At 53.3% G+C, this 15,677-nt stretch overlaps 1 protein-coding gene across 2 annotated transcripts in view; it reads left to right on the top strand.

Annotated features, from left to right (window-relative positions):
• GNL3L (G protein nucleolar 3 like) overlaps positions 1-10,783 on the top strand; it is a 93,829-nt gene extending 83,046 nt beyond the window's left edge. For both annotated transcript variants that reach the window (XM_069748198.1, XM_069748197.1), the window contains exons 14-15: positions 10,243-10,414; positions 10,584-10,783. In XM_069748198.1, the coding sequence (XP_069604299.1) occupies positions 10,243-10,414; positions 10,584-10,636 (225 nt within the window). In that variant the 3' untranslated portion in view covers positions 10,637-10,783. The remainder of the gene's footprint in view (positions 1-10,242; positions 10,415-10,583) is intronic.
• Positions 10,784-15,677: the final 4,894 nt, after the last annotated feature.

Genomic DNA, 15,677 nt, shown 5'->3' with positions numbered 1-15,677 from the left:
AAATCTGCTTTTGAAGCGGCTTCAGCGGCTCTATGTCCAGCTTTTGCGTCCACTTGGGCTTCAAAATCCATCTCAAAATGGGCCAAGGATCTTCGGCGAGGTATCCTGGATGGGGCGCCTCCCGCGCAATTAGCGGAACTTGCCAACCAGATTTCCCACGCTGGTGAATACCTGGTTTCCGCCTCCCTGGATGTCGCGTCTTGTGCGGCTCAAGCTTCCAGCAATGCCGTTGCCATCCGCCGGACCGTTTGGCTCAAGGCCTGGCAGGCGGACTTGTCATCCAAAAAGTCCCTCACTAGTCTGCCCTTCCAGGGCTCTCGCCTCTTTGGTTCCCAGCTGGACCAAATAATTAAGGACGCCACCGGGGGTACAAGTTCTCTTCTCCCCCAGGCCAAGCCTCGTCGCCCTCCTCCTAGACGACAGTTTCGTTCTTTTCGGCCTTTTCGTCGCTTCGCTGCGTCAAACTCCTTTTCCCAGCAGCAACAGAGGCCACAGGCACGTCAAGAGAAGAAGGCGGTGTCCTTTAGGCCCACTCCGTCCTGGCGTCCTCGTTTCTCCCAGGGTAGATCCTCCAGGCCCAGGACTGGAAGATCCACCTCGGCATGACTCTCGGCAAGAGTCCAGCCCAACTCCCAGATTGGGTGGCCGTCTTCTCCTTTTCAGGGACGTCTGGATTTCCGCAGTAGAGGATGCATGGATCAGGGAAGTTGTATCCTCGGGATACAAAATAGAATTCGCTTCCCGACCTCGGGATCGTTTCTTCCAATCCCGTCCTCCAAGAGACCCCGCTCTAGTTCCGGGCTTCTTCTCAGCCATCGCTTCTCTGCTCAAATCCGGGGTAATCGTTCCCGTCCCAGAAAAAGAACGCTTCACGGGTTTCTACTCGAATCTTTTTGTGGTACCGAAAAAAGACGGCAAAGTTCGCCCCATTCTGGACCTCAAATTGCTGAACAGGAGAGTTCGCCTGAGACACTTCAGGATGGAATCCCTTCGTTCAGTAATTGCTTCCATGGAGGCTCAGGAGTTTCTATGCTCAATAGATATCCAGGACGCCTACCTCCATGTCCCGATATTTCCCAGACATCACCGTTTCCTGCGCTTCGCAGTGCAACGAGATCATTTTCAGTTCGTCGCTTTGCCGTTCGGTCTTGCAACCGCGCCAAGAGTGTTCACAAAGATCATGGCGGCGCTGATGGCCATCTTGAGAGTCAGAGGCTTAGTCCTATTTCCATATCTCGACGACATCCTCATCAAGGCTCCGTCCTTCGCTCAGGCCCACGAAAGCCTGTCCATTGTTCTCGACACCTTAGCCCGTTTCGGGTGGCTGGTAAACCGGAAGAAGTCCTGCCTTATTCCTTCTCAGCGCATCATCTTTCTGGGCATGCTTTTCGATACTCGTCAGAGCAGAGTCTTCCTTCCCACAGACAAGAGATCCACTCTTTGTCGGGCCATACGCTTGCTCCAGGGTCCTCGACCTCCCTCCCTCCGTACGGCCATGAAGGTTCTGGAGAGGATGGTAGCTACATTGGAAGCGATTCCCTTCGCCCAATTCCATTCACGACCCCTTCAGCAAGCCATTCTGTCTCAGTGGGACAGGTCGGTCTTCTCCCTGGATCGACCGATCAAACTCTCCTTTCGGGTCAGGCGGTCTCTCAACTGGTGGCTGACGTCACCTCTCATCTCCCAGGGCAGGTCCTTCCTTCCGGTTCACTGGCAGGTGGTGACAACGGACGCCAGCCTGCTCGGCTGGGGTGCGGTTTTTCGCCACCTGACGGTCCAGGGCCGCTGGTCGCTGCGGGAGTCATCTCTGCCGATCAACGTCCTCGAAATTCGGGCCATCTTCCTGTCCCTCCGCCACTGGGAAAGGATCCTCAGGGGCCTTCCAGTCCGGATCCAGACGGACAACGCCACGGCTGTGGCATATGTCAACCATCAGGGGGGGACTCGGAGCTCCTTGGCCCTTGCCGAGGTATCCAAGATCCTCCTTTGGGCAGAGGCAATGGTTCCGGTGATATCCGCGGTGCATATCCCCGGCGTGGAAAACTGGGCCGCCGACTTCCTCAGCCGCGAGGGCCTCGCGGCAGGGGAATGGTCCTTGCATCCGGAGGTCTTCCATCAGATTTGTCTTCGATGGGGAACTCCGGATGTGGATCTCACGGCGTCCCGAGTCAACAGGAAGGTTCCGCAGTTCGTCTCCAGGTCCCGCGATCCTCTCGCAGTGGGCGTCGATGCTCTGGCCATTCCTTGGTCACAGTTCGAGCTGCCCTACCTGTTCCCACCCCTTCCATTACTTCCCAAACTGTTGAAGAAGATCAAAGCGGAAGGGGTGCCGGTCATCCTGATCGCCCCGGATTGGCCCAGGAGAGCTTGGTTCGCGGAGCTCGTCAACCTTCTCGCGGATGCTCCCTGGCGCCTTCCAGACAGGCCCGATCTGCTGTCCCAGGGTCCGATCTGCCACCCGAATTCTCGGTCGCTCAGTTTAACGGCGTGGCTGTTGAGACCGCGGTTCTGAGAGCGTCCGGCCTTTCGGACCGGGTGATTCACACCATGATTCAGGCTCGGAAGCCTTCGTCTTCCAGGATCTACTACCGCACCTGGAAGGCCTACTTCCGGTGGTGCGAGTCCAACCGCGTTCCGCCTATGGTTTTTTCCCTGCCTTCTCTTTTGGCCTTCCTTCAGGCAGGACTGGATTCGGGCCTGGCTCTTAGTTCCCTGAAGGGTCAGGTCTCTGCGCTTTCCATCCTCTTTCAGAAGACCTTGGCCTCTCGGCCACAGGTTAAGACCTTCTTTCAGGGGGTAGCCCACGCCGTCCCGCCGTACAGGGCCCCTGTGGAGGCATGGGACCTAAACCTGGTACTGGACGTTCTGAAGGTTTCTCCCTTTGAACCTCTTAGGGAGATTCCTCTATCAGTTTTATCATGGAAGGTAGCCTTTCTTGTGGCCATCACGTCCATTCGCCGCGTTTCCGAGCTGGCGGCCCTGTCTTGCCGTCCTCCGTTTTTGGTCATTCACCAGGACAAGGTGGTCTTCCGGCCCCCACCTTCTTTTCTTCCTAAGGTGGTTTCCACCTTCCACCTCAACGAGGACATCGTTCTACCTTCCTTTTGTCCAGCTCCGACTCATCCTCTGGAGCGATCATTGAACAAGCTGGATCTTGTCAGGGCTGTGAGGATCTATCTGGACAGAACGTCCACTTTCCGGAAGACGGATTCCTTTTTCGTCATTCCTGATGGCACGCGCAGAGGCCATCCGGCTTCTAAAGCGACTATTGCTCGATAGATCAGAATGGCAATCTTGGAGGCTTACCGGGTCAAGAACAGAGTGCCCCCTCCTGGGATTAAGGCTCACTCTACCCGGGCAGTCGGCGCCTCCTGGGCGGTGCACCACAGGGCTTCCGCCCTACAGCTGTGCAAAGCGGCAACTTGGTCTTCCATCCACACGTTCGCCAAATTTTACAAGGTCCATACCTACGCATCGGCGGACGCCAGCCTAGGCAGAAGGATCCTGCAGGCGGCAGTGGTGAGTCCTCTGACCTGATGGAAGTCTGTTTTTCCCGCCCTTGGGACTGCTTTGGGACGTCCCATGGTTCCTGTGTCCCCCAATGAGAGGCGATAAAGAAAACAGGATTTTCTCTATCGCCTTTCATTGGGGGACACAGAAACCATGGGTGTATGCTGCTGCCACTAGGAGGCTGACACTATGCAAATAAAAAAGTTAGCTCCTCCTCTGCAGTGTACACCCTACCGACAGGAAGTAGGATATTCAGTTTAGCTTAGTGTCAGTAGGAGGTGGACACGGGTCTTTCATTAGACCCTTATCTACCTCAATGTGCGTCGTTTCTTTTCAGGTTTTTCCGGAGGGATACAGGGTGAACAGTCACACCTGTAGTCCCACAGTGTGGACTATGAGTACGGCGTGTACTGCCACCCTGTATCCTCATAGATCCCTCACCAGGACCAAGATCCTAGCACACAAGCGTGCTTAGAAGTCCGGTCCTGGCTCCGTCCCCCACCCACTCGCCCACCAGAGCCTGTCGGTTGCGGAGACGAGGACGTCCATCAGCTCCCTGGACGTCTCATTCCTCTTCAGGTTAGTAACGACGTGGGATATTTAAGGTGAGTATTTTCCCCATTCCCATCCCACCCCATACAGATCTTCTAAGGGGGGATCCCACTGGTCGTCGCCCGTTTGCACGGGCAGCTGAACGCAGTTGCAGGGGCCGTTTTATCCGCGCGCACGGGCCGAGATCCCTTTACCGCACGGCGGCCGTGTTTTTCTGTCTGCCGCGCCGCTTCCATAGCTGCGGCCGTTCTGCCTCCTGTTCTGGCCCCTGCGACCGTACGATTCCGGCCGCCCTTAGCGCCATCTGTGCCAGCGCGGCGGCTCCCCTGCCATCTGTGCCAGCGCGGCGGCGTTTGCAGGCCGCCGCGCCGCTTCTGGCCCCCTGCGACCGTACGATTCCGGCCGCCCTTAGCGCCATCTGTGCCAGCGCGGCGGCTCCCCTGCCATCTGTGCCAGCGCGGCGGCGTTTGCAGGCCGCCGCGCCGCTTCTGGCCCCCTGCGACCGTACGATTCCGGCCGCCCTTAGCGCCATCTGTGCCAGCGTGGCGGCTCCCCTGCCATCTTTGCCAGCGCGGCGGCATTTGCAGGCCGCCTCGCCGCTTCGGGCCCCTGCAGCCACGCTTCTCCGGCCGCTCTCTGCGGCCGCGATGCCTTTGTCCCAGGCTGCCCCGCCGCTTCATACCCGCGGCGCCGCGGTCTTGCACAGGTGGATGCCGGCCTCTAATTTAGGCCCCGGCTTCCCCCGGGGCCTACTTCCGGCCGCGACTCCGCCACTTCCTCCTTACATCAGGCGGGCTTTTCTCCCGCCCGACTGGTTCAAGTCGGTGAGCTCCGCCCACCAGCGCCATCCTGGCGGTTAGCCCCGCCCACTTTCTCCTGCGCCCCTGAAGTGGTTTTTCGGCACCAGGACCGCTTTGCGCTGGCTCCTCAAAGCGCATAGCCTGGCGTCCTCATCCCTTGCGGCTCAGCATTGCAGCCGGTCCTGGACAGAAGCGTGTCCCAGAAGTCTGCTCTGTCTGCCTGCACCCCTGCGTTAAGGACCATCCACATCATGAGGTGCAGCTTTCCATCCATCACCTGTCGTGAGTACTAACCTTCTGGCTTCTTCATCGCCATGTCTAATCTTAAGGGAAATCGCTTTTGTTCTCCCTCTTCTGCCTTAGTCTAACACTTTGCGTGTTCGCCTTATGCCCACCGCAGCGTCTGCCGTGAGTAGCTCTGCACCGCAGACTGATACTCTTCCCTTCTGAATTTTTCCATCCACATTATGCTCACCGCCCAGGACCCCCCTCCCTCTCGCCACTCTATCAGTAGCGGATCTCACACGGGTGTCCCAGACCCTTGTGTCCGTGCTAGATCGGTTGCCCCTGCAGACTTCCGTAGTAGCCAGCGGGTCGCAAGAAGCTCCGTCCGAGACTTCTAATACAGGCCGCGAAAGATCCAGACAGGAACGCTGGTCTGAGTTCTCTTCTCGGTCCACTTCGCCCCACGGTCCTTCTCTGTGGTCGACTTCCCCCTGGCCTTTTCTCCCCGGAGTCAGGCGAGGTTTTCTCTGATGCGCCTTCGGAGGATAATTTGGGGCCGGGTTCGAACCAAATCGCTAACATGAGGGATATGGTTCTAAGCCTCATTGGAGCGACCAATCAGACTTGTGGCATCAAAGATTCCTCTACGAAACCCGCAGATCAGGCGGTTTCGTTTAGACGGTCTAAACTACCTCCCAAGGTATTGGCTCCTCATCCTGAATTCGAGGAGCTTCTGGCCAGAGAAAGAGCGAATTCGACCAGACGTTCTCAATGAGACAAGCGTCTTGGAGTCTCATAATCTCTTTCCTCCGGATCTCATTGCCAACCGGATTGAGGCGTTAGAGAACGACCTCTCCCCCTGTGGATCCGTCGGCTGCTAGACTTGCCACCAACACAGTCCTTATGCTGTCCGGTGGGGCGGCTCTGAAAGATTCCATCGATTGGATCATGGAATCCTTCGTGAAGTCGGCTTTCGAAACTTGCCGCATCATCCCAATGCCCGACTTTGGCTTCCACTTGGGTTTCAAAGTCTGTATCTGAGGGGCTAAACAACTCCGTTGGGGCATTCAAACTGGAGCTCCATCAGGCCGGCTGGCGGAACTTGCCACCCAGATTACTCACGCAGGGGAATAATTGGTTCCCTGGACGTCGCGTCTTCTGCCGCACAGGCGCCCAGTGATGTTGTTGCCAGCCGTCGCACTGTTTGGCTCAAGAGTCATCAAAGAAGTCCCTTACGAGCCTGTCTTTTCAAGGTTCACGTCCTTTCGGTTCCAAGCTGGACCAAATTATTAAGGACGCCACTGGCGGCACCAGTCCCCTTCTCCAGACCTCGCCCACTTCCCCTTAGACGGCTACTTCGGTCTTTTCGACCTTTTTCGTAGTTTCGCGGCATCAGATTCCTCTTCGCAACAGCAGAGGCCACAGGCACGTTAAGAGAAGAAGGTATTCTTCGTCTCACTCTTTCCTGGCGTGCCCGCTACTCCTAAGGCGGATTATCCAGGTCCAGGACTGGAAGTTCCACCTAGGCATGACCCACGACTAGACCCCAGCCCGTTTCTCAGGCTGGGCAACCATCTCCTGTTCCTCAGGGACGTCTGGGTCTCCTCAGTAGAGGACGCATGGGCCAGGGCACTTGTTCCCTCTAGAGACAAAATCTTCATTTCACGGTCCTGGGATCGTTTTCTTCAAATCCCAACCTCCAGGAGACCCTGCTCTAGTCCCGGGTTTCTTTACTGCCATTGTTTCCCTCCTTAAATCCGGGGTAATCGTTCCCGTCCCAGAACTGGAACGGTTCAACGGTTCACAGGCTTCTCTTCGAATCCTTTTGTACTGACAGAGGACGACAAGGTTCGTCCCAGTCCGGATCTCAATCTGCTGAACAGGAAGTTTCGTCGGAGACACTTCAGGATGATATTCCCTCGTTCAGTAATCGCTTCCATGGAGGCTCAGGAATTTCGGTTTCAGGCTCCCGAAAGTCTATCCATCTTTCCCAACATTCTAGCCGTTGCGGGTGGCTCGTCAACAGGAAGAAGTTCCATCTTGTTCAGCACCTCGTATCTCCGGGCATGTTCTCCGATACTTGTCGGACCAGAGTCTTCCTTCCCGAAGACAGGATATCCCTCCTTTGTCAGGAAGTTCGCTTGCTCCAGGGTTTTCGGCTCCCCTCCTTTCCGACGGGCCTTGAAGGCCCTAAGGAGGTTGGTTGCAACATCGGAAGCAATTTTCCCTTCGCCCGTTTCATTCAAGACTTCTTCGGCAGGCTATTCTATCACAGGGGACAGGTCTGTCTTTTCTCTGCATCGTCCGATCCGGCTTTCTCCCGGGTCAAACTGTTCCTCGACTGGTGGCCGAGGTCACTTCTCTTATCCCAGAGTAGATCCTTCACAGCCTTCCTTCCAGTTCCCTGGCAGGTGGTGACGACGGACGCCAGGCCGCTCGGCGGAGGCGCGGGGCTTTGTTTCCTGTTCTTTCAGGGTTGTTGGTCGGCGCAGGAGTCCTCTTGGCCGATCAATGTCCTCGAGTTCCGGATCATCTTTCTGTCTTTCCTTCACTGGGTAAGGATTCTCAGCAGCCTGCCAATTCGAATCCAGACAGACAATGACACAGCAGTGGAATATGTCTACCACCAGAGGTGGACTCGGCGTTCCCTGGCCTCGGCCGAGATTCCAGGATCCTCCTTTGGACAGAGGCAACGGTCCTGGTGAGCTCCGCAGTGCATGTCCCCGGCATGGACTTTTAGGCCGCCGACTTCCTCGGCCGCGAGGGCCTCGTGGCGGGGGAAGGGTTCTTCAGGAGGTTTCCTATCGGATTGCCCTTCAATGGGGGACTCCAGAGGTGGACCTCATGGCGTCCTGATTGAACAGGAAGGCCCCTCGGGTCGGCCCAGGGTCCCGTGATCCTCTCACAGTGGTGTTGTCACTCTGGCCTTTCCTTGGTCGCAGTTCGTGCTCCCCTATCGGTTCCCACGCCTTCCCTTGCTTTTCCAAGCTGTCGAAAAAGATCAAGGCGGGATGGGTGCCGGTCATTCTGATCGTTCTGGATTGGCACAGGAGGTCTTGGTCTGCAGACATCGTCAATCTTCTCGCGGACACCCCTGGTGCCTTCCAAACGGACCCGATATGCTGTCTCAGGGTCCGATCTGCCACCCGAATTATCGGTCGCTCAGTTTAACGGTGTGGCTGTGGACTCCACAGCTCTAAGAGCGTCTGGCCTTTCGGCCCAGATGAGCCACTCTATAATTCAGGCTGGGAAGCCTTCGTCTTCTTGCAGGATTTACTATCCTACCTGGAGGGCATACTTTCGTTGATGCGAGTCCAACCGCTTTTCTCCTATGTCCTTTTTCCCTGCCTTCCATTTGGTTTTCCCTCAGGCAGGACTGGATTCGGGCTTCGCTCTCAGTTCCCTAAAGGGCCAGGTTTCTGCGCTCTTCTTCCCTTTTAAGAAGGCGTTATCTTCTCAGCCACAGGTTACGACCTTCCTTCACGGAGTAGCCCACACTGTCCCTTCGTACAGGGCCTCTGTGGATTCATGGGATTTAAAGGTTGTGTTGGTTGTTCTTAGGGGTTCCCCCTTTGAGCCTCTCAGGGAGTTTTCCCTGTCAGTTCTATCTCGGAAGGTGGCCTTTCTCAGGTGCATCTCTTCGATCCGCCGTGTTTTCGAGGTGGCGGCCATTTCTTGCCGACCTCCTTTCTTGATTCTCCACCAGGACAGGGTGGTCCCAGGCCTCCGCCTTCTTTCCTTCCTTCCTTCTTTTCTTGGGGTGGTTTTCATCTTTCCACCTCAACGAGGACATCGTTCTACCTTTCCTTTGTCCAGCTCCGACTCATCCTCTGGAGTGATCGTTGAACAGGCTGGGCCTCGTCAGGGCAGTGAGGATCTCCCTGGCTAGCACAGCCGCTTTCCGAAAGATGGATTCTCTTTTCGCCATCCCTGATGGCGTGCGTAGAGGCCTGCCGGTTTCCAAGGCGACTATTGCTCACTCTATCAGAACGGCAACTTTCGAAGCTTACCGGGTCAAGAACAAGAGTGCCTCCTCCTGAGATAAAGCTCACTCTACCCGGGCAGTCGGCGCTTCCAGTGCGGTACGTCACGGGGCTTTTGCCGACGGCTTTGCAAAGCGGCAACCTGGTCTTCCATCCACACGTTTCGCCGAACTACGGCGGACTCCAGCCTGGGCAGAGGATCCTGCAGGCAGCAGTGGTGAGTCCTCGGACCTGATGGAAGTCTGTTTTTCCCACCCCAGGGACTGCTTTGGGACGTCCCATGGTTCCTGTGTCCCCCAATGAAAGGCGATAGAGAAAACAGGATTTTTGGTTGCTTACCGTAAAATCTGTTTCTCGGAGCCTTCATTGGGGGACACAGCACCCTCCCAAGTTAACAGCTCTGTTTACTGTATACGTTTGAGTTCTTTGAACACTCTGAGTGTTTGAAACTGTTAATCTATGGAGCGCCGTGGAATTTGTTGGCGCTATATAAAGTTTATTATTATTATATTATTCTTTCTCTTTTACATGTTGCTTCTCCTACTGCTTTCTCACTAACTGAATATCCTACTTCCTGTCGGTAGGGTGTACACTGCAGAGGAGGAGCTAACTTTTTTATTTGCATAGTGTCAGCCTCCTAGTGGCAGCAGCATACACCCATGGTTCCTGTGTCCCCCAATGAAGGCTCCGAGAAACAGATTTTACGGTAAGCAACCAAAAATCCTGTTTTTGGTTGCTTACCGTAAAATCTGTTTCTTGAAGCCTCCATTGGGGGACACAGCTCCCTCCCAATGTTTTTTGTTATATGTTCTCTGACTGTTCTCACGTTTACAGTTCTCAAGTTTGTGGTTATGGTTTTTCAACCTTGTTCTTTCTCCTACTGCTTTCTCACTAACTGAAGAGTTTAATGCCAGTCGGTGGGGTGTACACTGCAGAGGAGGAGCTAACTTTTTTATTTGCATAGTGTCAGCCTCCTAGTGGCAGCAGCATACACCCATGGTTCCTGTGTCCCCCAATGGAGGCTTCAAGAAACAGATTTTACGGTAAGCAACCAAAAATCCTGTTTTTTCCCCTATTCCCATGCAACCCTTTTAAAGTTATAAAGCAGCGCCTGATGGGACTCCTATGTATTTGGCTTGAACTAATCTTCACCTTTGCACTGTATTTTACAGTTTGGACCCATGACTATCGAAATTAAAACAGTCAAAAGCAAAACCCAGGAAGAAGCGGAGCGAGTACCACGAGCTCCAAGCTTAAAGGAAATTCAATCAGTGGATCCACTGCAACAAGGACAGGCCCTGAAGGCAGCCGGCAAGAGGAGGAAGAAGCTGCAGAAGAGAGCAAGTGAGTCTCCAGTCAGAACTGTAACAGCGTCAGGTAGTCCCTGTATAGATGGAGGAGATGAGTGCTGCCGATCACACAACCGGAGATCCACATTATTTATATTCACAGGTTGTGACAGAATTGGGTCAATGCAAACCTGACATTTTTTATTTTTTTTTTGTTCTTGCAGATAAAATTGCCACCAAGTTGTCAGACACATTAACACAAGCAATGAATTTTTGATTTGATGACGAGTGAAACCCAAGTTGTCTAGAAGTCTCCCGGCCGGATCTGCCGTATGTTGTCGTCCTAAGACTATATGTGGTCTGTAACCTGTTGTGCGACAATGAGAAGATATTTATGCTAATTAAAACATTTGTATTGGATGAATTGCTGTTTTTTTCTGTGTACGTGTACAGTAGGTTTATGGGGGTCCGCAGACTGTCCTAAAATGACATCAGGTTGAAGCTACCAGACCATCTACTGGCAGAGGTCACCTCCCCTATTAACCCCTTAATGTCCAATGACAGATATATGACATTGGACCCCTCCCCCTGTTTAATCTGGAGCATTTGTTGGTTGCATTAACCCCTTCATGACCCAGCCTATTTTGACCTAAATGACCTGGCCATTTTTTGCAATTCTGACCAGTGTCCTTTATGAGGTAATAACTCGGGAACGCTTCAACGGATCGTAACGGTTCTGAGATTGTTATTTCGTGACACATTGAGCTTCATATTAGTGGTAAATTTAGGTCGATAATTTTTTGCGTTTATTTGTGAAAAAACGGAAATTTGACAAAAATTTAGCAATTTTCAAATTTTGAATTTTTATTCTGTTAAACCAGAGAGTTATGTGACACAAAATAGTTAATAAATAACATTACCCACCTGTCTACTTTACATCAGCACAATTTTGGAAACAAAAGTTTTTTTTGCTAGGAAGTTATAAGCGTTAAAATTTGACCAGCGATTTCTCATTTTTACAACAAAATTTACAAAACCATTTTTTTTAGGGACCACCTCACATTTGAAGTCGGTTTGAGGGGTCTATATCAGAGGTCCCCAACTCCAGTCCTCAAGGCCCACCAACAGGTCATGTTTTCAGGATTTCCTTTGCATTGCACAGGTGATGCAATTATTACCTGGGCAAGACTAAGGAAATCCTGAAAACATGACATGTTGGTGGGCCTTGAGGACTGGAGTTGGGGACCCCTGGTCTATATGGCTGAAAAAAAGTGACACCATTCTAAAAATTGCACCCCTCACGGTGCTCAAGACCACATTCAAGAAGTTTATTAACCCTTCAGGTGCTTCACAGCAGCAGAAGCAACATGGAAGGAAAAAATGAACATTTAACTTTTAGTCACAAAAATGAACTTTTAGCAACAATGTTTTTATTTTCCCAAGAGTAAAAGGAGAAACTGGACCCTGAAAGTTGTACAATTTGTCCTGAGTACGCCGATACTCCATATGTGTGGGGGGAATCACTGTTTGGGTGCACGACAGGGCCCGGAAGGGAAGGAGCGCCATTTGACTTTTTGAATGAAAAATTGGCTCCAATCTTTAGCGTACACCATGTTGCGTTTGAAGAGCCCCTGTGTGCTTAAAGATTGGAGCTTCCCCACAGGTGACCCCATTTTGGAAACTTGACCCCCCAAGGAGCTATCCAGATGCATAGTGAGCACTTTGAATCCGCAGGTGCTTCACAAATTGATCCGTAAAAATGAAAAAGTACTTTTTTCACAAAAAATTTATTTTAGCCCCATTTTTTTCATTTTCACATGGGCTACAGGATAAAATGGATCTTAAAATTTGTTGGGCAATTTCTCCTGAGTACACCGATACCTCATATGTTGCAGTAAACCATTGTTTGGGCACAGAAGGGAAGGAGCGCCATTTGACTCTTTGAATGAAAAATTAGCTCCAATTGTTAGCAGACACCATGTCGCGTTTGGAGAGCCCCTGTGTGCCTAAACATTGGAGCTCCCCCACAAGTGACACCATTTTGGAAACTAAACCCCCCCAAGGAACTTATCTAGATGTGTGTTGAGCACTTTGAACCCCCAAGTGCTTCACAGAAGTTTATAACTCAAAACAATGAAAATAAATTTTTTTCACACACAAACAATTTTTTAGCGCCCATTTTTTTATTTTCCAAGGGTAACAGGAGAAATTAGACCCCCAAAGTTGTACAATTTTTCCTGAGTACGCTGATACCCCATATGTTTGGGTAAACCACTGTTTAGGGAGGGAGCACCATTTGACTTTTTGAATTCAAGATTGGCTGGAATCAATGGTGGCGCCATGTCGAGATTTGAGTCCCCCTGATGTGCCTAAACAGTGGAAACCCCTCAATTCTAACTCCAACACTAACCCCAACACACCCCTAACCCTAATCCCAACTCTAACCATAACCGTCATCACAACTCTAAAGGTACCTTCACACTAAACGACGCTGCAGCGATCCAGACAACGATCCGGATCGCTGCAGCGTCGCTGTTTGGTCGCTGGAGAGCTGTCACACAGACCGTTCTCCAGCGACCAACGATGCCGGTAACCAGGGTAAACAGCGGGTTACTAAGCGCAGGGCCGCGCTTAGTAACCCGATGTTTACCCTGGTTACCATCCTAAAAGTAAAAAAAACAAACGCTACATACTTACCTACCGCTGTCTGTCCCCGGCCGCTGTGCTTTCCGGCCGCTGTGCTCACAGCCAGAGCAGAGAAGCAAAGCGCCGGGGATAGACAGCGGTAGGTAAGTATGTAGCGTTTGTTTTTTTTACTTTTAGAATGGTAACCAGGGTAAACATCGGGTTACTAAGCGCGGCCCCGCGCTTAGTAACCCGATGTTTACCCTGGTTACCAGCGAAGACATCGCTGAATCGGTGTCACACACGCCGATTCAGCAATGTCAGCGGGAGAGCCAGCGACCAAAGAAAGGTCTGGCCCTCTAGCCCCGACCAACGACATCACAGCAGGATTCTGATCGCTGCTGCGTGTCAAACTAAACGATATCGCTAGCGAGGACGCTGCAATGTCACGGATTGCTATCGATATCGTTTAGTGTGAAGGTACCTTAACCCCAACACACCCCCAACCCTAACCATAGCCCTAACCACAAAAAAACGCAGTGTTTTACTTGCGGATTTACCGCAGATTTCCAGTGTTTTTTGTGCGGATTTCACCTGCGGATTCCTATTGAGAAATAGGTTTAAAACACTGCGGAATCCGCACCAAAAATTGACATGCTGCAGAAAATACAACGCAGCGTTTCCCTGCGGTATTTTCCGCACCATGGGCACAGCGGATTTGGTTTTCCATAGGTTTACATGGTACTGTAAACGTGATGGAAAACTACCACAAATCCGCAGCGGCCAATCCTCACCGTGTGCACATAGTCTAATTCTAACCCTAAGGCCGGAGTCACACTAGACCATAATATGGCCGAGTGCAATGCGATAAAAAATTGCATAGCACTCGGCTCAATGTTTATCTATGGGGCAGCTCCTATTATCTGTTGTTTTCTCGGCCGTTTTCAGGATCCGAGTGAAATCGCAGCATTCTGCGATTGTCAGCGTATCTCGGCCGAGAATCGCCAATGAAAGTCTATAGGGGTGAGAAAAAAATCGGATTACACAGGGACCATCAGTGTGACTTGTGAGAAATACAGTGTTCTATAGAAAAGCCGGCAATTCAGTGCAGTGTACAGTAAAATAACACTGACATGTTATGTTTGAATAGAACAAATAAAAGGAAGTCCATCAGCAGCTCCTATGGACGTCTGATACCTTCTCAAGGTTAGTACAGACGATGGGGGATTTTACTAGGTGAGTATTTCTAAAGGGGTTCCCAGGACTCAGCGCGGGTCATCGCTGCATTTGCAGCACTTTCCCCGTTCCCTGCGCGGTGGCTACCTTTCCATGCCCCACTGCGTTCCTCCAGCGGTCGCCGTTCTTCCTTCAGGCCCCGGCCTCCCGGGGCCTGCTTGCGGCACACTCCTGCCTGCAGTTTTTCCTTCAGCGGTCGCTGGCTCCTAATTTGGGCCCCGGCCTTTCCCGGGGCCTACTTGCGGCGTACCAGCTGCCCTCAGCGTTCCCCCCTCAGCGTTCTATGCGGCGGCCTCTCCGGCGGCGCTCACCTCCACAGCCAGCTGGGGCCTACTCCGCTGATTCTTCACCGGCGGCAGCGCTCCCTCCCTTATATGCGGCGGCTGCCGCGCCACTCTGCCGGGCAGCGTCTGCGCCGCGGGGATCTTCCCTCCGGTCACCGGCTCCAAATTTAGGCCCCGGCTTTTCCGGGGCCTACTCCGGCGACTCTTCTCCGGCGGCAGCGCTCTCTTTCTTTCATGCGGCGGCTTCAGCGCCGCTCTGCCGGGCAGTGTCTTCGCCGCTCTGCCGGGCAGTGTCTGCGCCGCGGGGGTTCTTCTCAGCGGGCACCGGCTTCTAATTTAGGCCCCGGCTTTTCCGGGGCCTACTTCCGGTGCCGCGCTCCGCCCACTTCCTTCTTCATCGGGCGGGCTTTTTTCCCGCCCGACATACTGTGCCTGCTCATCGGCGCCCCCCTGTCTGGCTCCGCCCCCTTCCTCCAGGGACAGAGTCTGTGTGTGCTCACCGCTTCTTAGCTGCAGGAGCTCACGCAGCGCCCCCCACACCTTCGCCACTGCATCCTCCGTGGGCACAAAATCTGCACAGAATCCAGCACCTCAGGGCAGGAGTTCTCCGGCAAGTGGGACATCTTCCAGGACGGGTCCGTGAGTAGCTGCACTGCAGACTGACACCCCCCTCTGCCCCACTGTCCCCTAACCCACTGGCATCTTCAGAGGACCTCTCAAAATGTCTACCTCTAAAGGGGGCCGCTCTCGCCCCCCTACTTCTTCTTCTGCCTTAGTCACGTACTTTGCTTGTTCGTCCTGTATCAGCAAACTTCCCTCAGGTCAGTCCTCCCCGCTGTGTCAGTCCTGCAGCAACCCGATTGTTCCCACCGCCCAGGATCCCCCGGGTGTTCCGCCCGAGAGTGATCCCCCCCATCCCAGGATGGGCCGCCTCTCTGTCACAATCGGTGGCCGATTTAACACGGGTATCTCAAACCCTGGTGTCCGCGCTGGATCGGTTACCCCTGCAGACCCCGGCCGTAGCCAGCGGGTCACAGGAACCGCCGCCAGAGCTCTCCTTGATAAGCCACAAAAGGTCCAGACAGGAACGTCGGTCTGAGTCCTCTTCGCGCTCCATCTCGCCGCTCGGCCCTCCCCCGCGGTTGGTGTCCCACTGATCCTCCTCCCCTGAGT

Source organism: Ranitomeya imitator, chromosome 2, assembly GCF_032444005.1.
Source record: "Ranitomeya imitator isolate aRanImi1 chromosome 2, aRanImi1.pri, whole genome shotgun sequence".
In the NCBI taxonomy this organism is placed as follows: Eukaryota; Metazoa; Chordata; class Amphibia; order Anura; family Dendrobatidae; genus Ranitomeya; species Ranitomeya imitator.
The sequence above is the reverse complement of the archived record's forward strand: the minus strand, read 5'-3'. Positions and strand labels throughout refer to the sequence as shown.